The 20937-nt window shown below is 38.8% G+C and overlaps 1 protein-coding gene across 3 annotated transcripts in view; it reads left to right on the top strand.

The window, feature by feature from the left end:
• tbc1d32 (TBC1 domain family, member 32) overlaps positions 1 to 20937 on the top strand; it is a 244798-nt gene that overhangs the window by 62626 nt on the left and 161235 nt on the right. For all 3 annotated transcript variants that reach the window (XM_048596587.1, XM_048596588.1, XM_048596589.1), the window contains 6 exons: positions 3088 to 3191; positions 3296 to 3357; positions 3702 to 3852; positions 9311 to 9370; positions 12150 to 12246; positions 12484 to 12621. In XM_048596587.1, coding sequence (XP_048452544.1) covers positions 3088 to 3191; positions 3296 to 3357; positions 3702 to 3852; positions 9311 to 9370; positions 12150 to 12246; positions 12484 to 12621 — 612 coding nt within the window. The remainder of the gene's footprint in view (positions 1 to 3087; positions 3192 to 3295; positions 3358 to 3701; positions 3853 to 9310; positions 9371 to 12149; positions 12247 to 12483; positions 12622 to 20937) is intronic.

Here is a 20937-nt window from a genome sequence, read left to right as displayed (position 1 = left end):
CTACTGAATGGACCTTTTGAATTTCAAATCCAATGCTGATCTTGCTTTTGTGCACCACCTGTCCAGCCATAACTTGTATGTCTCCCTCTGTTTAAACACCCGATGATCTATATGTTCTTGTATGTATAATCTGCCTGTGCTATATGCTAAACAAAACTTTTCACTGTAGTTTGATACATGTGACAGCAATAAATCAAATCAAAGAGACGAGTCCAGAAATAACATTATCCTTAATAATTTTAGGAGCCTAGAACATCATTGTACGACCCAGGGCTGAAGCATTTACAATCATTTTCAGTTTGAGGTATCAAGTGGCTGATCTATCTTAGCCGCCTCCTGAAACGAGATACCAATCTACAGCTGGTTTAATTCACCCCACATGATATCAAGAAACAGCTGTATATTAGTCTGTCGTTGCTGGAATTATTCTTTACAACCTTTCTTGAACAAGGCCAAAATATTTGCAGTTCTCCACTCTTTGGCACCTCCCTTGAGTCCAAGGATAACTAAAAAATTCTGGTCCATGCCCTTGCAATTTCTGCCCTCACGTCCTTCAAAATCCTTGGATGCATCTCATCTGGTCCTGGTGGCTTGTCAATTTTAAGTACTACAATCTATCCAAGACTTTTTTCTTATTAATTTTAAACCTTCCTAGTGACAAGTTTCCTTCTCTGTCACTATATGCCCTGGGCAACAACAACTTTTTTCATGAGGACAGATGCAAATATTCATTTAATACTTCAGTCATGCCCCCTCCCATAATGTCATGCCCCCTCCTTTTTGGTCTCCAATCATCCCCACTCTTTCCTTAACCACTCGTATTATTTAGAGGAGTTTGGAATTCCCCTTTTATGTTAGATGCTAGTCTTTTTCCCTCTTTGCTTTTCTTATTTCTTGTCTCAGCTTTATTGGAAAGAGCCTCACCCTGCACAAGCTTTCATCACAAGATAGCACCCCATCCCAGGTATCAGTCAAGCAGACCTTCTCTGAATTCCTTCTAACACATTGCACCCTTTCTTAAATAGTGAGACCAAAACTGCATACCATACTCCAATGTGTGACCTTACCTGTGTTTTACACAACAATAGCAAAACACCTTTAATATTCCGTTCCCTTGCAATTAACACAACATCCCATTTGCCTTCAGTTGCTGTACCTGTGTGCTAAGTTTTTTGTGATTCATGTGTTAGGACATACAGATCCTTCTATACCTCAGAATTGAGGAATCTCTGTTTAAATAATATACTATTTTTCTTTTCTTTCTGTCAAAGAGGACCAGTTCACATTTTCCTGCATTACATCCCATCTACCAAATGTTTTCCTGACTCAGTTAACCAATCAATATCCCTTTGCAGACTCCTTTAATACCTCTTCAAAACTGGCTTTCCAACTGATCTTGTCAGCAAAGTTAGCAACCGTATATTCGATCCCTTCATTGAAGTTATTGATATAAATTGCAAATAGTTGAGCTCTTAACACTGATCCATCTGGCATGCCATCTGCCACATCCTGCCAACCTGAAAACGATACATTTATGCCTACCTACTGCTTCCTATTGGTTAACAAATCCTGCATCTATACTAATATGCTACTGTCACACCACGAGTTCTTATTTTGTATCATAGCCTTGGAAGTGACACCTTATCAAATGCCTTTTGGAAATCCAAATTTCCCCCCTCAAACCATGTGGATTCTGCCTTTTTACATTAAGATTTTTGAAAGGCCTTGCTGTAACCTCCTTACTGATAGGTTCTAGCATCTCCCCTCTGACAGAAGTTATGCTAAACAGCCTGGAGTTCCCTGCTGTCTCTCTGTCTCCCTTATGATTATGTGAATAGTCACATTTACTATTTTCCACACTATTTGCTGAATTTTATTTTGGATTTTCATATTTAAAAAGGTGTAGCACAAATATCAAAGATGAAATATTGTCTAAGTTTTAAGTTGGAGTCCATAGATTAAGATAATTTTGTTAGTTTACAATAAATATATATTTATTTTGGTCACACACTGTCTCTCACATGCTTTCATATGCACCCTCTCATGTGCTTCTTTTCACGTGCTCCCTTACACACACACACACTCTCTTTCTCTTGTATGCCCTTTCTCTTGCACACCCCTCATGAGTTTTTCCCACCCCTCCCCGCCCCGCATATTGTGTGCCCAGGCTGAAGTACCCATTAACAATAAATTGGAGGTTATTTTTGACCATACACTGAACTGGTTCAATACTCTAATTTGCTCCTGTAACCACAGACTTGGATTTCTGAGGAAGTAACTCCCACCTGAGTCCTGGAAATCTGTCACCCATCTACAAGGCACAAGTTATGAGTGTGATGGAATATTCTTCGCTTGATATGGAGAACTCTGAGACAGAGCAGGTCACATGATTGATACCCCATTGATTAACTTAAACCTTCAATCCCATCACCACTCTCAGACACTTCAGCTACATTAAAAGGTCACTCAGCCCAACAAGCCTTTTTCTTTTAGAATCAAATTTTCCCTCCTCCTAATCTTTCAACGTAATCCCATCTATCTGTCTCCAGGTTGATGATTTTGTATACCTCTAACAAATTTATGTGGGGTCTGGACAGAGTAGATAGGGAAGATCTGTTCCCATTACTGCAAAGATTGAGAAAAAGAGGACACAGATTTAAGGTGAATGGCAAAAGAAGCAGCAGAGAACATTCTTTCGTGCAGCGAGTGGCTGGAATCTGGGTAAATTGCTTGAGATGTGGTGGAGGCAGGTTCAATCAAGGCATCTAAGTTGGAATTTGATAATCATCAAAAAGGAAAAATATGCAGGACTATGGAGAACTTGGAAGGAACAGTGTCTGAATGGCCTCTTCCTGTGATGTATCAATTCTGTAATTGTGAAATTCCACAACCTGATAAACCCCTCATTGTCTACTTCAGTAATCCCTCTTGGCTTTGGCTAACTTTGTCTTTTAGTTAAACATTTCTAATTTAGCTAAAGTTTGGGATCTGTGACAAAATGTATTTTCTTGTTGTAATTTTAATTTTGGCAACTTACTCCATCTTAATGAAATGTTGTTCTTTTAACGTGCATCTATTTTCTTGTAGCTAATCATTTGGAGTCTTGCTTTATGTCACATCAAAGTTCATTTCCCACTCTTTCTGCTGGCATCGATATAACAAACCCGGATGTCATACGGTTACTTAAAAAGGTGACTCTGAGTATTGATATAAAGTTGTAATGTTTCTGTTTTGAAACTGTAGTCAATCTTTGTAAACATTTTTTAAAAATTTAAAACTTTAACATTTTTTACAGTTTCGCCTTCTTAATGAGTTTCAGAAGGAAGCTCCATCCTTTTGGATACGCCATCCAGAGAAGTATATTTTTATATCTGTTAAGACTTTATGGATTGTTACTAATGGACTTATTTTACATTGTAACTAAAGTCTTAATCATTTACTTTTTGTGGTTTATCACGTTGGTTAGCAGAATACTTAATCGTATATCTGAAAAATTCAAATTACAGAAATTTTAACATATGAGAACTTTGAAATACTCTGCTTCTGAAGTTTATCCTGCAAAAGTGAAATATTTTGCTTCACCTTGTCACCTTAAAAAGTAGCATGAATAATTCTCTGTTGCATATCTATGTGATTCACAGCTAAGAATTTTCTTCAGCATTAACAGCAATTGTAAATCTCTGATTTTCAATTTTCTCCAGGTTTATGGAAGAGATAGTGGAGAGCACTCTGTCATTGCTGTCAGTAACTCATGAACAGAGTTTTGGAGCTGAATCCTCGTACCATGTACTGAAACCTGTCCATTTTCTAGCATTGTTGGATACAAAAGCCTCCTGGTTCAATAAGTGGATGGTAAAAATAATTAATATAAAAGAAATTTAATGATAACAAGCAAGGAATCTTAAAACATCAGTAATATTTCCACCACATGATTGACTTTTGACCAGCGAATAGAGTCATGAAATTTTGACACACAATCTTGGCCTGCCAGTTTTCAATGTAACTTTAATCCAGTCTTGGCCTATATTGCCCAGTTGCTGTCCAAAGTTCAACTCACTTTTGTTGCCTGCTTCACTTTAAGGACTGCAGTCTAGCAGTGGTGCAGCTTCCTTACATGCACTTTAAGAACTCTGTACCATTTTAATCCCAGATATTATTTATTTCTATTTACTTTATGAAAGTTCCAACTATGTTACTGTGACAAAATTCTCTAAATTGCATGCAAGGCTCATTCTTGATTTTTCTTACATGCTGCTCTATGGTTTATTTCTTAATTTAATCATCTGTGCTCTGACAGAAGGCATGTCTTTTGTCACTGTCTGTTGATGTTTCATCCTAAGCCATTTTTCGCGCTGGTTTCTGTCAATAGTCCTTTGTCGTTACCCTCTATTTTCAGTGGCACGTCAAGGAGGCAGATTCCAAGACTACCTCAACTGGGTCATGAATCAAGGCAGTGTTGTTGTTAGTCTGAACTGCACATCATCCATTCACTGAACAGAGTTAACATAAGCAAAAATTGTAAAATATATTCTCAGAATGGTATTTCACAGAGGCAAAAGGAATCAAAACTAATATAAGCCAAAGAAAAATATTAACTTGGTCAAAGAGGTTTTAAGAGAAACATGAAAAGAACTGAGGCAGCTGGAGATGTTTAGGAGAATATTTTCTTCAGATGATGTTCATAAAGCCTCAGAGGTGAGATTTATCTTTTTTGAAGGGAAATTCAAGTCTGAAAAAAATAGAATGAGAATAGAAAGATAGAGGGGTGGAGTGTTGGCTGAGACATGTAGGTTGTGACAAAGCACCAATTGGGGGGAAAAAAAAGGAAAGGCAGTATTGAGTGAAGAGGATGAGAGAGAGAGATAGAAATTATGGGCTCATGACCGAAGCAGTAGCTAAAATGCATTTACAAATGGAACAAAACAGCAATTCAACTGCAGAACAGACTTCCCAGGACACTTTGATGTCCAGAAACTTGTACAAGTTCTGAACAGTAATGCTTTACAGCACTGTGTTGTCATAAAATACATCTAAAAGGCTCAGATTTTCAACTGACTGGAAGTAGTTTCAAGTACTTCAATGTCTAACTGAAGTTCTCAGTCAACACCTGTTTCCTCATTCCCTTCTTTGTGCCTCCCCGCAACCTGGTCAAAAATCACACGACACCGCGTTGTAGTCCGACAGGTTTATTTGAAACCTCAAGATTTTGGAGCTCAAGAAGCAGTATCAGCACAGACATTCAGTACAGTAAGTGAAAGGCACTGTTTACAAAATAAAACAATTTGCTGTTGCGACCAGCTAACAGCTATCTAATGCAATAAGTAATTTGTTAAAGCTTGTTTTTAGGACGTTGCTGTGACTGGATTATTAAGCTTGCAGATCAGTTGGAATCTATCCTGGAGCGTAATTTATGATGCAAGAATCTAACCTAAATATTGATTCAGAAGTCTCAGTCTTGTTTTTATTGGGCTAAAGTCTTAATTTCAAATTGCCTTTGAAAATTCGTATGAGTCATTTTTTTTGGTTTGAAAAAAAAAATTGTTACAATATTGGAATATCTATCACATAGAAACACAGAAAATAGGAGCAGAGGGAGGCCATTCGGCCCCTTGAGCCTGCTCAACCATTCTTCAGATCATGGCTGATCGTCCAACTCTATAGCCTATTCCTGCTTTCTCCCCATAACTTTTGATCCCTTTCACCCCAAGTGCTATATCTAGTTGCCTCTTGAATACATTCAATGTTTTGGCGCCAACTACTTCCTGTGGTAATGACTCTGGTTATTTGGTTAATTGTTTGGATAATATCATAGATTTTAAACAATATAGTTTAAGGGTTCTGACTTAGAAAATTGAGATGTTTAATTCCAGCACTGAAGTACTGTCTTGCTGAAGTCAACATTGATCAAAATTATCGGGACTCTTTTTGAAAGCATTATTCTGATCACCTTTAGCGCTGAAACCCTAATGCGTGCTTTTGTCAAATTAAGATTTATTCTAATGCTTTCCTTATTAAATTCCTGCCTCCTCCCTCTATAAATTCCAGCTCATCCGAAGTATGTTCTGCGTTGCCCCAATTTTCATTCATCTGTTACCTTCATTAGTTTATTGCTGTCCAGTGCAAATTGAATTACAGTGACTGTAGCGATGTGGATACAAAATTGCCTGAGGAAGAAGAGACAAAGTAATGGTTGATGGATATTTTCCAGACTGGCGCAAGGTTTGAAATGGAGCCCCCAAGGGTCTGTTTTGGGACGACTGCTTTTCCTGTTATTTTACTGATCTAAATTTTGGTAGTGCAAGGGACAGTGTCCAGTTTTGCAAATGATATCAAACTTAGACGCATTGAAAACCACTGTAAAACTACAAAATTTGTTGGAGGGGCAGATAGGTGGAAGGTGAATTCAGAGAAGTGTGAGGTGATACATTTTGATAGAACAGGGAAGTGCAGGATAATAAAGAGTGCTACTCTAAATGGTGTGCTGGTACATTCAGGATTAGATGTGTGTATATGCTGAAGTCACTAAAGGTGGCAAGACAGGTACAGTGAACATGTAATAAATAATATGGCTTTATTAATTGTGTTGTAGAGTACAAGAATTAGGAGATTATGCTGAACTTGTATACAATACTAGTTGGTCTTCGGCTGGAATATTGTCTGCAGTTGTCGGCTCCACATTTTAAGAAGAGTGTGAGCACATTGGAGAGCGTTCAGAAGAGGTTTTGTGAATGGTCCGAGGGTTGAGACACTGCAATGATGACGATAGGTTGGAGAAGTTCAGACTGTTTTCAATGGAGAGAAGGCTAAAGGAGATTTGATAGAAGTTTTCAAAATCATGAGAGAGTTGGATGGTGATTAGAGAGAAACTGTTCTCATAAAAGCTTCAATAACGAGAAAGCGTAGCTGTAAGGTAATTTGTAAAATATGCAAATGCAATATGGAACAAACTTTTTCGCATAGGCATTTGAATCTAGAACACACTGCCTGGAAGTTTGGTGCAGCCAGGTTCAGTTGACGCATTCAAAAGGATGTTAGAATATTGTTCAAATAGAAATGATATTCTGGGTAATCTGGTAAAGGCACGAAAATAACCCTGGAATATAATGTGCACTTGGAGAATCTTTGCAGAGACGATGGGCCGAACAGCCACCTTCTATACCATAATAAATCTGTTGCTGACTCCATCTCACATCTTTACACATTCTACTCCTTAGCCCTGTAACTGTTCCCAAATATATTTCTACGGTACTTTCAGTATTTCTTTGCCGTCTCTCTCCCATCATTGAAGGTAGATCCTTCAGCCGGATAGGTGATCTTCAAAATTGGCTCTATAGACACTACATCATCTTTTTTAAGCACCTTTATAACATTTGTCGAAACCCATTCCTTAATTCTTATCTCCCAATAACTCTGAAACAAAAACAGAAATTGCTGGAGAAATTCAGCAGGTCTGGCAGCATCTGTAGGAAGAAAGCAAAATTGACGTTTTGAGTCTGGTGACTCATCATCAAAACACATCTCCTAATGCCTCTGTCTACCCAGCATAGAGCTCAGGTATTGCCTGTCTGTGATGCACATTGAGAGGATTTGATGTCAAGTGCAGGTTGAAGTTTTAGCCTTTGTTGTGACATTTGCATGGAGATAAAAAATTACAGTTTGTAGTTTTATGCATAAGTCTCTATAAAGTCACTAAAACCGTCATTGCAAAATAGCCTGAAAATGGATGAGGTGATGGTCAGGATGTGCTTCAGTTGCTGATAGCAAAGTCCCTGTTCGCTGCCAATTTAAGTGAAATGGGATGTTCGGCTGATGCTGTCAATCCAATAACAAAGTAAATGCTCCAATGCTCCTCTCAGGCCAGTGTCTGAGCGTTGAGGCTGGTTGTGGTCAATTAACTGTTTTGGGGAGGCCACATCATCTCCATGCCTGAGACAGGACTTCCAAAATAAGCTTTCTTCTTTAAGCTTTGTCATGGCAATTGCTTATCAGGGGGTCAGAGAGAGCCCTTGAAGGGTATTCTCAAAGCCTGCCAGGAAACAATGCAACATCCCCACTGAGTCATGGGAATCTTTTGCCCAAGACTGCCCACACTGGAGACCAAGCATCTGCAAAGGTGTCAAATGGTTTTAGCAACTTCAACAAGCCCAGGTGGAGGCCAAAGCAAACAGCAGAAGGAGCACGTGAAAATCCGAGCATCCCATCCATTTGCCTCTTCAAACATTCCCTGGCCCAACAGCAGAACTGGACATTGTTGATAGGAATGGTATGATGGCTGGCGGTGATTAATGGGATCCCAGCTAATCATGTCACATGTAAGTGACCTGGATGAGGCAACCAAACGCAACATTTATACATTTGCTGATGACACAAAACCAGATGGGATTGAGAGCTGAGAAGAGAATGCAAGAAGGCTTCAAGGTAATTTTAGACATGTTGACTGAGTGGGTAAACCCCTGGTAAATGCAGTGCATGGTGGATAAATCTGAAGTTATAACTTTGGTGTGAAAAACAGAAAGGCAAAATATTATTGATGAGAAGTGATACATGGAAATGTGTACAAAGGGACTGATTAAATGCAGGGAGGATGTTTTCCCTGGTTGGGGAGTCTCGAACTAGGGGTCAAAGTCTCGGGATATGGGGTAGGCTGTGCAGGACTGAGATGAGGGAAATCTTCTTCATTCAAAGGGTAGTGATCATGTGGAATTCTCTACCACAGAAGATTGTGGCAGCCAAGTCATTAAGTATATTCAAGAAAGAAATTGATAAATGTTTAGATATTAAAGGCATCAAGGGTTATGGGTGAAAAGCAGGAATATGGTATTGAGATAGAGCATCCACTGTGATCATATTGAATGGTAGAGCAGGCTTGAAGATCGAAACTGCAGCTCCTAGTTTCTACGTTTCTAATACTCATACCTAATCTTTGTCAGATTGTAAGTCCACCCTCATGATTTAACTTCTTCCAAATTACATGTGCAGATGGTGTAATACTATGCATATATAGGTGAAACTAGGAATATACTGTAGCATATCATGTGAACATTAGGGGAAATTATAGCAAGTGTTGCAGTCCAGTTATGAATCTGTAATGAGAAGAAAGCTTATGGGCTCAGAATTTTGCTTGGAGTAATGGAAGTCAAGTGTACAATTCCTTGTTTTTAACATTAAAAAGTTACTTGCATTACTGTTCATCCTAATACTGTATTTACATAAAGTAATTCATAACAAAGCATGTTTCTCATTTGAAAGTAATTCAAAATCACCTATAAGATCTTTCAGGAGATTTATACGATTTGTTTCCTTTTCATAGCATGGTTACTACAGCAGAACCGTGGTTCTAAGACTCCTTGAAAATAAATACAAGTCCTTGGTAAGTGTTCCAGAATTTATGAACATCTGAAGCATATAAAATGTTTTATTTATGAGTGTTGTTAAGTTTCCTTGAATTTATGCAATGAGCAGAAGCTTTTCTTACTGCAACAAATAAAAAATAATGTATTCGGGTATGTTGGATTATGCTCAAGGAATGCTCTAATGGAGGCTTAGAATAAGCCTTCTCCTAAGAACTTCCAGTTGATGAAAACAAATAAAATCAAACTTTACCTCCATAAACTTTCTTGGGGGCAGCATGGTAGCTTAGTGATTAGCACTGTTGCCTCACAGTACCAGGAAACCAGGTTTGATTCCACCCTTGCGTGACTGTCTGTGTGGAGTTTACACATACCCCCCGTGTCTGCATGGGTTTCCTCCGGTTGCTCCGGTTTCCTCCTACTGTCCAAAGATGTGCAGACTAGGTGGATTGGCAGTGCTAAATTGCCCATAGTGTTCAAGGATGTGGATTGTAGGGGGATGGGTTTGGATGGGATGCTCTAAGGGTCGGTGTAGACTTGTTGGGCCGAAGAGACTGTTTCCACACTGTAGAGATTCTGTGATCTTCTATGATCTTTTTGCATTTGAATAACTATTGAACTCTAAATTGATCATAGAAACTAGTGAAAGACTGCAAGCATCATGATACACAGGACAAGAAAGTGGTGAGAAATAATATCAACAAATAGAAATGAAAAAGAAAGTGAAAGAGAATCAGGAGACCGTATCTTAGGGAAAAAAAGAAAACAAATGTTTTTAATAGTGTATCATTCAGAAAGTGGAGAGATTGGCTGAGGTTTTTCTATTCAAAGTGGAATGGACATACAGAATCCCTACAGTGTGGAAAGAGACTGTTTAGTCCTTTGAGTTTGCACTAACCCTCTTGAAGAGCATCCCTCCCTATTCCTGTAACACCCCCTACCATGTAGCATAGCCAATCCACCTAACCTGCACATCTTTAGACTGTGGGAGAAAACTGGAGCACCAGCTGGAAACCCATGCAGACCCAAGGAGAATGTGCGAACTCCACACAGTCATCTGACACTAGAATCAAACCTGGGTCCCTGGTGCTGTGAGGCATAACAAGTGCTGAGTAACATGATGATCAATTGGAAAATAGAAGCATGGAACCTTATAAAGGCCTTTGTTCATTACAGATAAATGTGAAAGTAATAGTTCACAAGGGATCTCTTCATTTTATTTTCAAAAAGCTGAAAATAGTTATTGAATCATTTTGTAGTTAATTATTTTCAAATGAGACATCCAATTTATAAACTTCACAAACACTCTAGAAAACCTAAAGTGTAGTCTCATCCCTTTAACTAATGGAAGAATCTTAATTTGAAAATAATTTTGTACCATGTCAAGTATTCTAGGAAAATTTCGATGTGTGGGAAAAATTCACATGTTTAGTTTCAAAAGTTGTTAATGAATGAAGAAATGTATGGTTTCGATTCTAATAATATTTGTTTTATAATTGCCATTATAAAACAAAATATCTTCATTGTAAATTTGAAGATTTGGGAGGGACTGATTTCCCACAATAGATAGTCAAGTACCGAAAGGTATTTTAAAATAATTTATTAAGAGCACCCATTTAAAAATGTTGCATAATCTAAATAGACAGAAAAAATACACATGGCCTCTAAAGGGCAAGAACAGTTTATTGCTCCCGGTGTGGACAAACAGACGGTTGAAGAAGAGGGATGTTAATTCCATTGCTTATTCCTCAGCATGTGTTACTGGTCCCGGATTAAAAATAAGGAATGGCGGAAACTGGAAAATGACAGTTTCTTGTCCGTTGCTAACAGCAGTCAACCTTCTTTGTTCTTTACTTCCTTGCGTCAGTCAAGATGTCAGGAAGTTCTTTACCTTCTCCCAAGGGAAGGATGTTGGTGGTGGTAATTTATTCTGTTTTTTTTTTTTTTGTTACAGTTATCTTGATTTAGCCAAAATATTTGTCCAAACCATGATGGGTAACTTTTAAATGCTCCATTCTGTCCAAAGTCTCTGAATTGCCCAAAATGTTAGGCTGGTGCCAGCATGGTTCACCTTGAGAAGCTTTCTTCCATTCAAAGCGTCCCTCAAGAGTCTGTGTTTACATGCAACTTATTCTGACAGGATTATGCAAATTATTTATTCAAATATCTCTTGTCAAGGGACAGATATTCAAGGTAATCCATCCCGTTTCCATTGATAGTCCATTAATCAATGTATGGATAATTTTATGCAGCCTTGATTAATCTTCAGGTTTTTGATTTATGTATGGATTGTGAGGTCTCCTGTCACACCATTATCAGGATTAGCATCAGCTTGTTTCGGTGCTTGTGCTAAAGACATGTCCTTGACCAAAATTACAACCTTGGCTGCCTTGTGTTTGTCAGCTGAGGAATCTGGTTTAAGGGGTTTTGTCATAAGAGTGAGAACAATTCCTATAATATCCAATAAATCTCATAGGATTTAATAAAATTATCCAACAATAAATTCTTACATTATCACTGTTTGAGCAATAATTTTGGAGACAGGTTCAATAAAGCCATTCAAGAAGAAATTGGATTATTATCTGGAAAGGAAAATGTGCAAGATTACAATGAGAAGGTGGGGGAATAGCACTTGGTGAATTGCTCATTTAGAGAGCTGAGACTGACAAGACAGGCTATACTGATTTTGTGATATATCTGTATGTGATAACTACAGAGAAAATGTTCATTGTTGTTTTGGTAAGATGAAATGAAGTGTCATAGCAATATTTAAAACTTTCATTATATATTTTTGTACAGATAACTGCTGCAGTTCGCCAATGCTTAGATTACTTTGATTCCAGAAACGTAGAGAATGATGGTACTGACAATTTATGTACCATGCAGTATCACATAAGTAAGTAGCTTGGTTAGCTGTATTCCCATATTGGGAGTAATGCGTTAAAAGCGATGCAATCTAACATTAACATTAGTGTATAAATTTTATCAATGGTCATGATTATTAAGATGATTATTAAGCTGGTTAAAGATTGTTTTATATTGGACTAATTTGCCAAGCTGAATGACGTTGAGAAAACATTCTCTTTTGAGCGCACGGTGTTTTATAGTTTTAATTTTCCTTTTCTTTCTAAAGGCAATGGGCAGAGGATGTATTATACAGAACATGAATTGCAATATATTTACTTTGTACATTCACTTTGTCTTCTGGGAAGATTGTTGATGTACACGGATGGTAGAAAGCTATTTCCTATAAAGGTGAAAAGCAGGAAAGGTAACAAATTTACAAATTACGTAGTAAAATTTAAATTGTAAAGTATGATCTGATGCTTTTTTGAGTTGTTTCAGAACACCTACAGCTTAGTGCTTTTAATGCCTATATTCATTGACTTGTATCTTTAATTTCAGATATATAAAAATGCATTGGCATAAAATGGTAGGCACTGTGATATACAAAACACCTACATATTTGCTTCTATGATGCTGCTTGGCCTGCTGTGTTCATCCAGCTCTGCACCTTGTTGTCTCGGATTCTCCAGCATCTGCAGTTCCTACTATCTCTGATACATATATGTTTTGTATATTTACTGAAATATACATGATGGTGAGAGACCCCAGTTTTTCTTTTGGTGGACGTAGCTATCAATCATTTAGAGTATGATCCTTTACAGGCCAAATGAGAGGAAAGAGCATTTGAAGAAGCAGAGCACAAACCTCTGTATACAACAAGCCTTAGAAACCAACTGCAACGAAATCCCATTTGCATTTTAGCATTACTTTGTAGCAAAGACGTTTCATAGGGACAGACTGAAAAATGCAAAATGTACTATGAACTGTTGTAGAACAGGTTTGCAGTTTGGATCTGAGAACCTAATAGATCCGTGTTCCTTGAATTCTGGTCAGGGAACAGTGGTTGTTGATGACCTAAGAAGATAGAACCTGAAAATTCAAACATGTTTTGGAAGATTGGTCACTTCTTATTTTACCATGAGACTTTATTTACTTCTGTGTAACTATCCAGCCACTCTGCCACCACCATCCTCTAGCCCTCCACCATGTCTCTCCTGTTTCTGCCATACTGTATCACCCCCTATGTTATCATTGATTGCCAAGACCTCTTTCTCTCATCCTGCTGAACCCTTGGAGATCCTTTCCCTCTTGCCTGACTCCAGGTACAAATACCTTCCCCAGATGTCAAGATATCTTTTCCAGGATGGCAGGACCTTTCTCCCCACACTCTTTGTTGTAATACGAACTTACTTATATGTATAAACATACGACTTAAGAACAGGAGTAGGCTATTCAGCCCCTTGAACCTGCCCCACTATTCAATAAGATCGTGGCTGATTTGATTGTAACGTCAAAATTGTGTTCTCACCTATCCCCGTTAATTTTCTACCCCCTTGCTTAATGATAATCTATCTTTGCCTTAAAATTTTTCCAAGGACTCTGCCTTCACCACCTTTTCAGGAATAGTTTTTCAAGACTCATGACCCACTCATAATTCTTTTTGTCCATTTAAAACCAAGGTGAGACAACCCCTGAATTTTAAACAATGAGCCCAGTACTAGTTTCTGCCATAAATGGAAACATCCTCTCCAGATCTACCCTGTCAAGACCCCTCAGAATCTTGTATGTTTCAATTAAGTTGCCTCTTACTCGTCCAGATATTTTCTAATCAACCTATTTGGAGATGTTATGGCACACCGCCTGGAGCAAGTCAGGCTTGAAACTGGGCCTCTTAAACTGTATTGCATACAGCTTGTCTAACCTTATCTCATAAGACAACCTTTGAATTCCAGTTAGAGTGGTAAACCTGCTCTCAGCTGCTTCTAGAATCTTTGCATCTTCCCTTAAATATAGTGACCAGTATTGAAGGTGAAGTCTCATCAGTGCCTTGTATAACTGAAACTAGTTCAGTGTTCAATTCCCAATTATAATATTTCTCTAACTTTCCTGATTGCTTGCCGTTTTTGTATGTTACCTTTTGTGATTCATGGATGAGAACACCCAGGTTCCTCTGTGCATTGAACCCCTGCAATCTCTTGCTATTTATGTAATTTTTTTATACTTCCTGCCAAAAAGCAATTTCACATTTTCTTACATAATAGTATATTTGCTACATCTTTGCACATTCACTTTATTTATATCTTTTTGTAGCCTCTATGTCTTCTTCACAACTTACTTTTCTACTTATCTTTGTGTCATCAGTAAACTTGGTAACATACCTTCTGTCCCTTGCTGTAAGATTTAAACATTTGAATACCAGCACCAGTCTCTGGGACAGCATTGGTTACAGTTTGCCAACCTGAAAAAGACTTAGTTGTATCTCTCACCTGCTTCCTGTTCACCAGCCAGTTTTTTGTCTATGTCAATACACTACCCCTATATCATGAGCTTTTACTTTATATGATAGTCTTCTGGAAATCTAAATACTGTACATCTATTGGTTTGTTCTTTAGCCATAGCATGTGTTACTTCTTCAAAGAAATCCAATAGATTGGTCAAGCATGATTTCCCTTTCTAAAAACCAAATTGAATCCAACTGATCGCATTGAATATATCTAAGTGCCCAGTTTAACTTCGTTAACGACAGCTTCTAACATTTTCCCTATGATAGATGTTCAGATAACTGGCTGTAGTTTCCTGTTTGCTGTCTTGTCTCCCATTATGAATAAAGGAATTATAATTACTATCTTATAACCTAATGGTACATCTTCGAATCAAGGAATGTTTGGAAACTTAGAACCCAATGCAACATTTCCTTATTCCCATGACAAATTCTACAGTCTTCCTTTCTATAGGACCAATTCAACTTTCTTAACTTCTTTCTCTTTTTAAAATGTTTACGGGAACACTTAGAATCTGATTCTTTATTTCTGGCTAGCTTTCTCTTATTTCTAAATATTCCTTATTAATCTTTTGTACATTTGTGCATTTTTAAATATTTTGACCAATCTTTTGAACTGTCATCTTTCTTTGCACAACTATATGCTTTTTCTTGTAGTTTGATATGGTCTTTAACATTTCTAGATAACAATGGATGGCATGTTATTACTTGTACTCACTCACTTTCAATATTCTACAATTTCCCCTTAAATGGCTGTCCCTACATTTCTAATGACCGATTTTTTTACCATTCAGCTATATTATGGATGCTGCTACTAAGGGAGCCTTCACCAGAAAGTTATTAATTAATCCTATTTCATTGCACAATACCAGGACTGGTATAGCCAAACTTTGAACGGCTCCAGAACGTTTCTAAGAAACGATCACGAAAACATTGTGTGAACTCCTCATTTAGTTTATCTTTGCCTATGTGGAACTTCCTGCCGATGTGTAGATTAAGTTCTCCCACGATTAGTGCCATGCCTTTTTGGTAAATTTTTGTTTTTTCATAAAACAAATAAGTGCACACGCTGAAAATTTGAAACAAACACAGGGAACTCTGGAGAAACTCGGTAGGTCTGGCAGCATCTATGGAAAGAGAAACCGAGTTATTTTTTCAATTTCAGTGACTCTTTTTCAGAGCTCTTAACTAACTGTTTTCTTTGTGCTTTTTCCACTGCATACAGTTGGCCTCCATGTGCTCCATTTGGTGTTGCTTGAAGTGGTTGGCATCTTCATGGATGCTTTACCAGTTTGTGCATTCTAGGCTAAGCAATTCCTACGTGTAAATGGGGATGTTGCATTTGTTTAGGGAGGCTTTCAGTTTCCTTGTAGTGTTTCCTCTGCCCTGTAGTGAGTGCTTATTGAGCTTGGAGTAGAGAGTAGTTGTTTAGAGAGTATTCTTTGAGTATGTGACAGCGTGGCTCGCTCATCTCAACTGGTGGTGCGTGACCAGTGTCTCGATGATGGAGCATTGCCCTGGGAAAAGGTACTCACATTGGTACACCTACATTATCAGTGAATTTGCAGGGTTTTGTGAAGGCAGTGCTGGTGGTGTATTGAGATTGTGATGGGTAGTGTGTTGCAAGATGGTGTTGAGAGCACTTGCATCGAAGGCTACATGTTGGTTGAGGAGGTCCTGGTTGTCTCTCCAGCAGATGCTGATGGCCTCTTGGTCTTTGAGTGACTGTTTTTAGCTGTCAGGTTGCTGGGTATTCAGACCATAAATGTCTTCTATTTTGCTGAAGAAGCCGTGCACGTCGTCATCATCGGCAAGTTACTGTTTCCCTCTCTTTCCACTCACTATCTGTTCTCTAGCTCACAGGTTCTTTGTTGCACCTCGGCCTTCAGTTGCCTGTAGTCTTGCTGCTTCTCACTCGAGCTTTGGTGGAGCTGCTTGTTTAGGAATGCCTCTTATCTGCACTGTAGGAGATCCTGGATCTCTTGATAGTTCTTGTCTAACAAGTCATGACGTTTCCTGGTGGAGAGACCGAGTTCAAGTTGATTGTGAAGCGCTGCCTAAACAAGTGTTTTTCTCCTCCAAGGTTTTTTAGTACATCAGCATAGAGTACCCGGCAGAGTTTTTTCTTTCTGCTTCTCTGGTTTGGGGCCAGGTTGATGGAGATGGTAGAATAGATTAGTCAATTGTTATTCCATCCATCATCAGCTCCCGTCATGGCGCATGTGATGTGGACATTTTTACAGACCTTCACTGAAGTGATTATGTATACTATTAGTTGCCAGTTTTTGGAGCTGGGCGTGGCTATGAGGTCATGTGCTTGTCCTTTTGGAGGAACAGTGTGTTTGTTATGACGTAAGAACATAAGAACCAGGAGCAGGAATGGGCCATCGGGCCCTTCGAACCCACTCCGCCGTTCAATAAGATCATGGCTGATCTTCTCATGGCCTAAGTTCCACTTACCTACCCTCTCACCACAACCCTTAATTCCTTCTACTGTTCAAAAAATTATCTATCTTAGCTTTGAAAACATTCATTAAAGAAGAATCAAATACTTCACTGGGCAGGGAATTCCACAGATTCAAAACCTTTTAGCTGAAGAAGTTGCTCCTCAATTCAGTCCTAAATCTGCTGCCCTTAATTTTGAGGCTATGCCCTCTTGTTCTAGTTTCACCTGCCAGTGAAGACAATCTCCCTGCTTCTATCTTGTCTATTCCCTTCATAATTTTATAAGATCCCCCCTCATTCTTCTAAATTCCAAAGAATATAATCTCAGTCTGCTCAGTCTCCTCATAAGTCAACCCCCTCAACTCTGGAATCAACCTAGTGAATCTCCTCTGCACCCTCTCCAGTGCCAGTACATCCTTTCTCAAGTAAGGAGAACAAAACTGTACATGGTATGCCAGGTATGGCCTCACAAGCACCCTATACAGCTGCAACATAACCTCCCTGCTTTTAAACTCAATCCCTCTAGCAATGAAGGACATAATTCCATTTGCCTTCTTAATTACCTGTTGTAACTGCAAACCAACCTCTGTGATTCATGCACGAGGACACCCAGGTCCGTCAGCACAGCAGCATGCTGCAATATTTTTACCGTTCAAATAATAGTCCTTTTTACTTTTATTCCTATCACAATGGATGATAGAAAAATGATCTCATCCAATGTGGCAGGCAGAGGACTCTAGCTCACCTTTCCAAAGGTTTTCATTCCTCCAGACTCTGGCATTGAAGTCACTGTGGAGAATCAACTTGTTTCCCTTGGGGATGAGGGACAGCAATTAAGTTATAGAATCCGTACAGTTTGGAAGCAGGCGATTCAGCCATTTAAGTCCATGCTGACCCTCTGAAGAAGATAGCACCTAGGCCTTCCTCACCCCCCAATCCCCTGTAACCCTGTAATGCATGGCTAATCCACCCAACCTGCACGTTGTTAGACTGTGGGAAGAAACCAGAGCACCTGAAGGAAACCCGTGCAGACATGGGGCGACAATGCAAACTCCACACAGTCAGCCGCCTGAGGGTGGAATCGAACCTGGGTCCCTGCTACTGTGATGCAACAGTGCTAACCATTGAGAGACAGTGTTGTTCAGGTTTGCCCATTCAGAAGAAAGTGTAATCTCCTGCTAGTTAGGTCCCACTCAGAGCAACAACATCGATGTTCTAGTGCTGGAATTCTTGGGCTATGATGGCAGTATGACGATCTTGCCTCTCGGAGGGGTATTGCAGGCTGATCTCTTGCAGTGACAGGTTAAGGATCATGTCAAGATAATGCACAGTGAGCTGGGGGAAGCCACTCTTTTGATTTGTATCCCTTAGCTTTGACTATTGTGACTTCCTGCTGCCCTGGTTCCAAATTATCCATTTGTGTTGGATATGACCTCCCCCAGAAGTAATATATAGTCGCGCCTGCTCCAGGTGATCATATCAACATGCTCTCAACTAAAAATACAGACTTTCATTCTGTGTATGTGTTGATTCACTTTGCTTCCCTTTGGGGTTTGGCCTGTGGTACAACCAACATTTTAGAATCAGTAAATAAAAACCAAAAGAACTGCAGATGCTGTAAATCAAGAACAAAAACAAAGTTACTGGAAAAGCTTAGTAGGTCTGGCAGCATCTGTGGAGGAGAAAACAGAGTTAACGTTTCGGGTCCAGTGACCCTTCCTCAAAATCAATTTTAGAATCACTGCCTGGGAGCAAGCACTGTTCAGGGCAATCGGTTTGTTTAAAGTGCACATTGTTTGGCCACACGCATGAAGGTCATTTCATATACGCATTATGGGTCTCAAGGTGTCTTGGCCTTGTGTGTTTCTTGGGAATTGACCACATTTAAATTGCTTTTTTTTAAAATTTGGTGTGAGTGTTTGGTATTTAAACATGATGAGAACTTTATCCACAATTGTGGATAGAGTGTTGTAGCTTTAAAATCATGCTGTTACTATTACCTAGTAACTTGAATCTTTTTAGGCTTGATAGCCTCCCCTGGCTCTGAGCTAAACGGCAGGATTTTAGATTAATCGTCATGTTTCTCCAAGCTTCTCAGTTCATTTTTCTTCTCCTTTTAGAATTTAAGTCAGCTAAAATGTTTGCTTCTAAATCCCAATTAGCAATGTATGAATTCAAAATAAAATCCGCCTAATCTTTTGAGAACTCTGGCAGGAACCAAAATCCTTAATTCTTAAAATCTGCAACATATTTTTAACCCCAAGATCCATCCAATCCAAAGCTGAATTCATTACAGTTACTCCAAGTTTCTTCACGTTTAAATATGTGAGGTGTTTAATCCAAATGGTATGTCACATTTCAAACTAACAAGCATCATACACGCAAAGATCAATTGTTTCTCAAATAGAAAAATGAAAAGAATACACAAAAGCATTGTACTTGCTCTTGAGGGAAGGAAAACAAAAAAATCAATTGTAAGCCACGTACAAAATAGATACAAAGGGCTAAACCACATTTAAGTGACATTGACGTTAGCCTGCAATTCATCCAACTATAGGGTCTGCTTGTCTAGCTTGTCGTTTGCTCTTTCATTCCAGAACAGAGCTGAGTGATTGTTTTGACATAGCGTTACAGTTTCAGCAGCAGCCTTTCACAGTCAGTGTATGATGATGTGTCCCGGTTCTCAGGCCCATAGCCCATGATACCCAGATTTTCAATTTATCCTGGGTTCCTAGAGCCCTTTTCCTTTTCCTCTGATAGGGCTGAGGAACTCCCTGAGCATACTATGGACAGCAACAACTTATTATCATCCGTGGATTTCCACCTTTTTGTTCAATCTGGAAAGTAACCATGTGGATCTTGCTTTTCCTTTTACTAATAATCTCAAGCTGTGTTATCTGTCCTGGGTACAAAGTCATTTTTTTCTCTAGTTGATCATACAACACAACTGATCTCTCTTTTGCAGTAACTTTTAAATTACTAATGATTCTGTTATGTTGTGAATGGTCTACCTTGGTTTTGTACTCTGATTGTAAAATCCAGTAGATGGCTCTAATATCCTCTCTCTCTCCTGCGGGTTGTCACTATACCTCTTGTTCAACCATCCCTCATCTCTTCTCTTTTTTTTCCTTTTCCCAGAAATGATTACACAATATGCCTTCAGGAATGCCTCTTTCCCAGTTTGCTGACCTGTCCTATGTTTCTGTGTCATTCTGCCCCTCATTTATCTCTTCCTTGCTGTAATAGATTCTTTGTCCTGTTAATTGTCTTTCCAATTCTAAATGTAACTGGGAACAAATTTCCTCTTGCTGCTCACCATTAGCCTGATAGTCCAATGACCAGACTGTTTTCATTTGCTTGCCTTTACATCTGGGCACCTGCTTCCACTGTTCTGCCTCAAAGTCTGTGCAACTTGGACCCAACTCTAGAAATTCTAGCACAGTGCTTTCTAGTAGTCTAAATCCTGATTTATGACATTTCTTCTGGTCACTGCTTCTTTTAACTTGCACCAAGTTAATACAACTTTATTGAGATACACTTCCCATATATTCACATTTGCATTTCACCTGATTCTGAACATAAAGTGAGACTAAACTCTGATGTGGACTCTCGCACAGGAGCTAGTTTTCCTGTTTTTTCCACAACATTCTAGACTATCGTGGTACTTTCAATGTAATTTCTCTAACCTTTCTTTTGGCTCCTGTCTGAGTTTACTTCTGCATCACACCAGATCTTGTGCTTCTTCAGTGATTCCTAGGATTTCCAACTGTTTTTCTTAATCTTATCTTTTAACTT

This window comes from Rhincodon typus, chromosome 5 (genome assembly GCF_021869965.1).
Source record: "Rhincodon typus isolate 14 chromosome 5, sRhiTyp1.1, whole genome shotgun sequence".
NCBI lineage: Eukaryota > Metazoa > Chordata > Chondrichthyes > Orectolobiformes > Rhincodontidae > Rhincodon > Rhincodon typus.
Note: the sequence above shows the minus strand (reverse complement) of the source record. Positions and strands in the feature narration are given on the sequence as shown.